The sequence below is a fragment of the Vigna unguiculata genome, chromosome 1 (assembly GCF_037176805.1).
Source record: "Vigna unguiculata cultivar grain cowpea cultivar isolate G323 ecotype 2 chromosome 1, ASM3717680v1, whole genome shotgun sequence".
In the NCBI taxonomy this organism is placed as follows: Eukaryota; Viridiplantae; Streptophyta; class Magnoliopsida; order Fabales; family Fabaceae; genus Vigna; species Vigna unguiculata.
In genome coordinates, this window is record NC_140792.1 from 5,667,979 (window position 1) to 5,675,862 (window position 7,884).

Consider the following 7,884-nt stretch of genomic DNA (forward strand, 5'->3'; position numbering starts at 1 on the left):
ATGGTGAAAATTGGGTTTTCTTTGAAAGCATGTTAAATGAGATAATTCTAGTTGAATCTATAGTTTAATATGAATTGGAGATATTTTTAACTTGTATGAAGCTTGGAATGAGTTTTTGGATTTTTTGGCACTATCAAAATTGTAGAATTTGAGTTTTCGCATTATGCAGACTCATTAGGCGAGCCCTATATCTCGATGGGTGAGTAGCGAGTGTCGAAACTGACTTTGACAAAGAGGAAATCTCTTTGGGCGAGCCTTGTGCCTCGCTAGGCAAGTTGGGTTTTTCCTGGTACAAGTTATCTCGAGAAAATCAAGATTCCTGTTTTGTTAACTATCAAGTCGAGCTAAAATTTTGATAGTTGATCCTAGACATATAAATCTTTAGTTTGACCATGGGGATGTTTGAAATGTGTTTTGTAGTTAAATAAATGATTTTCATTATTTTGATGAGCTAAATAGAAGGTAAGTGATGTATGGATTAATGTTTTTATTGAACAAAAGGGTATATTTCATTGGTGTACTTTCCCATTTTGTAATTGTCACTTTTTGGAAGTGTGAAAATTTGATTTGATGAATCATGGCACGAAAGTGGTAATGTTATTATGAAAGTTATAATCTAAGGGATTATGTGCAAAAATCCTTATGGTTGTGATTCTTTAGTGTATCCATTGATGTAGGGATCCTGAGGTGGAAATTATCCTAACATTCTAATAATCATTCAAACTCATGTAGAGTATAATGTGTTATGTGGTGAAAATAACAGGAGGTCCTAGTATAAGGACTTTACCTTGGCCTAAGACGGGGGAAGGACTAATCTTGTGAGTGGTAGGGTGAAATCAATTAGCAATTGTTTTACAGAGTAGTAGAGGCCACCATAAGTGCACAACTTTTAAGGATCCGATATCAATGCCTTTATCCTGCTAATTTAGTCTAGAATTTTCCTTTGTTTGTGAAATGTATGTCTTCACGAATGCTTGGTGTATGAATGTTGGATAAATTGTAATAATATGATGTTTCCTTTGCTTGTTAGCTTACCTTATCTTTGATATGTAGTTTTTGTTTCTTGTTCTCTTATTTTGCAATAATCACCTATATTGGTGTGATCAAAGGAGGAAACATGTGGTGGTGTTCCTATGGAGGAAGATGATGTTATTGTCTAGTTTTCACGCTATCGTTTAGTTTTTGTTGTTAATCTTTTGAAAGACTTTTGTACTTTTTTATGTTATACATCCTAGATTCTTAGAGTTAGTTTTTTTTCATATCTCATGTTGCTATGGTTATACTTTTGGATAATAGAAATTTCTAGCTCATGAACTATTTGCTTCCTATTACTAAAAATGTGATATTTTATATTAGTAAAATTACTCTATTAAAATGAGATGTTATATTATGGGCTAGGTCAAATTGAAAACTCTATTCTCTTGCTTGAATGTAACTTATCTTAGCTACAAAGACTTTTAAAAACTCAAATATCGTGTCTTGGGCTATGAGAAACAGATGGATTAGCTACCTTGCCAATACTAAATGCATGCAATTTATGGTGGCACATATTTTAATGGAGAGAAACAAATATGAACACATATTAGCTAACATGGACATATACATTGATTTTTTTTTCCTCCATTACTTTCCTCTCTTTTGTAGTATGCCCTTCTTCAAGAGTCATTTTGCATTATCTGAGTTTAAATTTTGTGACAGATTAATATTTGTGTTTTTCTTTATCACATGAACTTTGGTTTAATCATCTTACATCATAACTTGATTTGTTTTCTATTTCTTAATTATAATAGTTCTCTTTAGAAAACTTTATGCTTTCACATGAATAAACTTTAAATAAAAAAACAAAAATTCTTTAACTTCAAAAATATTATGACATGTTTCTTTCATAAATTGAAATTGACATAATTAATATTATATATAATTGTTCTAACCTCAAGTCAGATGAGATATTAGTGTTATGGTTAATCACTACATCTGAGGTATTGTGCACTTTAGAGTATATAACTCTATCATATTTTTGTCCTTGAAAGGCATCCTGAAAGGTTGAGGGAGGAAGATATATTTAAATTGTATTTGTCCTCGACTCCTTTCTATTTGGTGTATTGGAACAAGCCCATCAATCGACGTATAACGAGAACGCGGGTTAATCTTTGGAGCTACTTTTCTATTCTCCTCAGTTGAGGATTGAAGGAACATGATTTCAACTCAAATTTGAAACCTCACTTTCATTCCCCTTGTTAGTGACAATGTTCTGACCTTAACTTAATTGACATAACATTATTAGGGTCAATCATTGCATATGAGGTACTATCCGCTTTAGAGTTTAAAGCTTCGTCATGATTTTATCCTTAAAAGGTGTCTTAGAGGATTAAGATAAAAAGGTGTATTTAAATTACCTTTGGCTTTGACTCCTAATTGACTTAATGTACTAGAATAAGTTCCTCAGTCAAGGTCCGAGAGGAATGAAGGTTCATCTTTGAAACCATTCTTCCACTACCCCTAGTTGATGGCTAAGGAAACAAGGGTTTCAATTCCCTTGGAGAATAAGAATTGTGTTTGGAACCTTGTTTTCATTCCTATAGATGGTGCCAATGCTTTAACTTCAAGTTCATTTAGATAACATCGTTAGGGTCAATCACCACATCCAAGATATTGTTTACTTAAGATTCTAGAGCTCCATCATAATTTTGTCCATAAAAGGCACATGTGAGGGTTAAGGGTGACAAATGTATTTAAAATGTCCTTTAGTGTACTGTAAGAGATGTGAGACTATTGTGTGTACTATAACTAACCCTTTAGTCAAGCACTAAGGGGAAAGAGCAACGAACTTGAGGTCAGGACATAATACCCATTGTGGGGCTTGAGTAAAACTATTCACATATCGCAATCCTATGGTACTTACCATGAGTAAAACAATTGCATCAACATTATCATCTTATCCTAGATGGATACAACATTCTTTAGCTCCCTCAAAGCTCACATGGTGTTAGGAATCCAAGTGTGAGTCTAAGTCCCACATTGACCAGAAATAAGAAAGTAGAGCACTATATAAGAATAAAGACCCATAAACCCATTGCCTTAAGCTTTTGGGTTGAGAGTGGTGTCAATGCCTTATGTGGTTAGGCTCAGGTCTCATTGGTGTTGTATCTCCCTAGTGAAACCCCCTCTGTAAACCTAACAAGTGGTATCAGAGCCGATGGTTAATACCGGCTCAGACGAGTGCAGTACCAGTATAGTCCTAGTATCGAAAGTCTTCCTGACAGTGTGGGTCAGGTAAGCATGTCCCGTTAAGAAGAACGGCGGTACATAAAAGGGCAGAAAAGGAGTACTCGTGGTTGGGAATGCTTCCGCTGGAGGGGGAGTGTACCAATGTGGTTGAAGGGACTCACCCTTGAGGGGGAGATTGTTAGGAATCCAAGTGTGAGTCTAAGTCCCACATTGACCAAAAATGAGAAAGTAGAGCACTATATAAGAATAAAGACCCATAAACCCATTGCCTTAAGCTTTTGGGTTGAGAGTGGTGTCAATGCCTTATGTGGTTAGGCTTAGGTCTCATTGGTGTTGTATCTCCTTAGTGAAACCCCCCCTTTAAACCTAACACATGGAAACCCTCCTTTAAAAAAAATGAGGATAACCTCCAAACTGTAATAACTAACATGCAAGATAATTCAATAAGGATATAAAGCTCTTATTAAACCAACATTGTGTAAAGCTACAAGCTCTCTACAAGAAGCTTGCCACACATCACCAAAATTTCACTGCTCACTGATTTGAGCCAAATTTGTAAGTGCATACTCAACATTGTGAAGAAGGGAGTTGAATTGTACATGATAGATGGACTCCAAGGGTGGTTGTTGATTCATGCACACAACGACTTCTAACCCGCTTTAGTATAACATATAGTCTCATATCACTTGATTCAAGATGAAGGATAATTTAAATATACTTTCATCTCTTAATCCTTCCAAATGCATTTTAGCCTCTGTTTGTTTTTGGGCATGAATTATACATACGAAAGTAAAAGCGAGTGGCCAATGTGTTTGTTTCATATGATTAGAGATGATTTGCGAGCATGAAAATGTGGGAGGAAATGGATGGAGCTCCATTACCCAAAAATATATTTAACCCAAATAATAATGATCAATGGCAAAATTGTAACCATCCAACTTGTTGGCAAAAAGAAGGAAGTCAAGTGATTTTGAATGATGATCAAGCACTAATGAAGACAAAGTGTTCAATTATGCAAATGTTATCTTGTAAAATAAAATAAGTGTATTGTAGAATAGTTTAATTAAACTTAGAATCAGCAGCATGACATTCGTCTTTCTAGAAGGTTTCTTATTTTTAGAAAAACTACAGTGATAATCGATTATCATTATTGATAATCGATTATCTGTGCAGAACTTGTATTTTTCGAAAACCTACTGGAATAATCGATTATCTCCTGAAATAATCGATTATCCTGTTCAAAATTTGCTTTTCAGGAAACCTACTGGAATAATCGATTATCCTTAGTGATAATCGATTATCCTTGGCAGTTGGAACATAAAGATTCAGTTTTTAACTTAAATTTTGAAAACCTACTGGAATAATCGATTATCACTGATAATCGATTATCCTTAGTAGTTGGAACATAAAGATTCAGTTTTTAACTTAAATTTCGGAAACCTACTGGAATAATCGATTATCCTTAGTGATAATCGATTATCCTTGGCAGTTGGAACATAACGGCTAAATTCTTAACCTAAATTTCGAAAACTCTATTTAAGGAACTGCAGTTCAACTTCAAAAATACCTTTTTAAGATTCAGAGTTCTTTGGTTGTGACTGCAAAGTGTTGCTCTGTGAGATTCTTAAAGAAAGCTTGAAAAACCTAGTGTGAGTGAGCGATAACTTTTTCTAAGTGAGTTCTTAGAAGATTGAGTGTTGTGCTGTTGCTAGGAAAGCTGGTCATCCTTTGTGAGATTCAGGGGGAGTTTTGTTCATCTCTTGTGGTTGTTCAAGAGAGGTGTTTTCTAATCTTTTCTCTCATATAATCTGTTGTAATTTTGATTATTATAGTGGTTGAGTTAATCTCCTTGTTTAAGAGATTAACAACTGGACGTAGGGTCTTTTGATCCGAACCAGTATAAATATCAGTGTGCATCTTCTTCCCTTAAACTCCTTATTTATCTGCACTTGCATTTAAAGTAACTATTACTTTAAGTTAATTAATTAAATTTTGAGAAAAATTTTAAAACCTGACAAGAATTTTAAAAATCCAATTCACCCCCTCTTGATTTTTTGATCATTGTTTAGTCATTCCGCTGCGCGATACCAACAATTGGTATCAGAGCTTGCTTTGATAGTCATTCAAATTTTTTCGAAAATGGTAGGGTCAAATCAAACTTTTGCTGAAGGTGCGTCTATCAATAGACCTCCACTTTTCACGGGTGAAAACTATCCTTTTTGGAAAGTCAGAATGCAAATATTTTTAGAATCAGTTGATAGAGGTATTTGGGATGCTGTTTTGAATGGACCATTTGTGCCTGTTAACGTTGTTAATGAAGTGCAGGAACCAAAGCCTTTTGCTCAATGGACTGCTGATGAAAACAAGCGAGCTCAATATGACGTTAAAGCCAGAAACATTATATCATCTGCTCTAACTCTTGATGAGTTCTACAGAATTTCTGTTTGCACCAGTGCACGCGAGATGTGGGAAATCCTTCGAGTGACTCATGAAGGAACTGACGATGTTAAACGAGCTAGAAAGAACTCCTTGATACAAGAATATGAGATGTTTCGAATGCACCAGGGAGAAACCATCTACGATGTGCAGAAGCGGTTCACACACATTGTCAACCATCTCAATGGGTTAGGTAAAACATTTGATACTGATGAACTTAACATAAAAGTTCTTAAATCCTTGAGTAGGGTTTGGCAGCCAAAGGTGACGGCTATCACGGAGTCACAGAATCTTGCAACAATGACCATGGCTGCTCTATTTGGAAAACTGAGAGAGCACGAGCTTGAGCTGGGAAGATTGAATGATGAAGAAGATCAAGGAAGAAAGAAAAATATTGCATTCAAAACCGAGGTTGTCAAAGGCAAAAAGCAAAAAGAGGAAGAAGATTCTGATGATGATGAGAATCTCAGTCTTATGATAAAGAAGTTCACAAAGTTCATGAAGTCCAAAGGAAGAAATCAATTCAAGAGTAATAAGAAGGAGAATCAAGGAAGCTCCTCAAACTTTAAATGCTATGGATGTGGAGAAATTGGTCATGTAAAAGCAGACTGCCCAAATTCAAAAAGGAGTGATGAAAAGAAAAGCAAGAAATATTATAAGAAAAAGGCATACATAGCGTGGGAAGATAATGCCTCAAGTTCATCCAACTCTGAAGGATCCGATGAGGAAGAAGCAAACTTTTGCTTAATGGCCAATAGTGATCACTCTGACAGTGAGGTAAGCTCCTCTGACAATGAAAATGATTATGATTCTCTTTATGATGCTTTTCAAGAATTGCTTGCTAAATCCAGTAAATTAGATATTGCTCACAAAAAATTAAAAAAGGATTTTAAAGAATTACAAGACAATCTTGAAAAATCTCTAGAAGAAGAAAATGTTTTGAAAAATAAAATCTTAAGTTTAGAAAATAGAGAAATTGAGGCTGTTGAATGTGAATCTTGCAAAAACTATATGTTTGAGTTAATGATTTTAGAAAAACAACTTAAAGATGCTTTAGAAAATAAATCTTTTGAAAAACATGCTTTTGAGAAGAAGAATCTAAGTAGAAATAAATATGTTCCTAAAAATAAAAGGACTCGTAGAGTGTGGGTAGAAAAAGGAACTGCTCACTATAGAAATACTTGTTTAGCTACTTGTTTTTATTGCATGAAAAAGGGGCATACATCAAATAAATGCAATATTAAACACTATGATGTTCCAAATGGGAAGTATACTTGGATGCCTATTGCCAGATAATTCTTATATCTCTCTAACCTCAAGGACCCAATAAAGTTAATGGGGACCTAAAAGAAATTACTTTTTTTCTTATTTTGTAGTTAATTTCCAAAGCTAGAAAATCATTGTGGTACCTTGACAGTGGATGCTCAAGACACATGACGGGTGATAAAAGGAAGATCAAGAATCTCAAAAGAAAGGATCAAGGATTTGTTACATATGGAGATAACAACAAAGGGAAAATAATTGGAATTGGAGATGTTGGTGGAGGAGATACCTTGGAAATCAAGGATGTGCTACTTATAGAAGGACTGAAGCACAATCTTCTCAATATTAGTCAACTATGCGACAAAGGTCTCAAAGTTATCTTTGAAAGTGATTACTGCACTATCCACCAAAAGGATTCTAATGAAATTGCTTTGAAAGGTATGAAACACAATAATATCTATTTAATTGATCTTGATTGTGCATCATCTAGTAATATAACATGTCTAGTTGCAAAAGAAGAAAATCCTTGGTTGTGGCATAAAAGGGCTGCTCATATTCACATGAAACAGCTGAATAAGTTGATGTCTAAAGAATTAGTGATCGGTTTACCAAAAATAAAATTTGAAAAAGATAAAATATGTGCTGCTTGTCAAAAAGGAAAACAAGTAAGATCATCTTTTCATTCAAAAAATATTTTATCTACTTCAAAGCCTTTAGAGCTGTTGCATATGGATTTATTTGGTCCCTCTAAGATTAAGAGTTATGGAGGAAATTATTATGCTCTTGTTATTGTGGATGACTACTCTAGGTTTACTTGGACTTTCTTTCTTACCTTAAAAAGTGAAGCCTTTAAAGCATTTAAAAAATTTGCAAAATTAGTTCAAAATGAAAAAGATTTGAAAATTAAGATTATAAGAAGTGATCATGGTGGAGAATTTCAAAATGAGTCATTTGAAA

At 34.3% G+C, this 7,884-nt stretch overlaps 1 protein-coding gene across 1 annotated transcript; it reads left to right on the top strand.

Annotated features, from left to right (window-relative positions):
- Window positions 1-5,367: 5,367 nt before the first annotated feature.
- LOC146888660 (uncharacterized) lies at window positions 5,368-6,960 on the top strand. Its single transcript, XM_085665573.1, has one exon. It carries the CDS (start codon window positions 5,368-5,370, stop codon window positions 6,958-6,960), a length of 1,593 nt encoding a protein of 530 aa, XP_085521699.1.
- The last annotated feature ends 924 nt before the right edge of the window (window positions 6,961-7,884 follow it).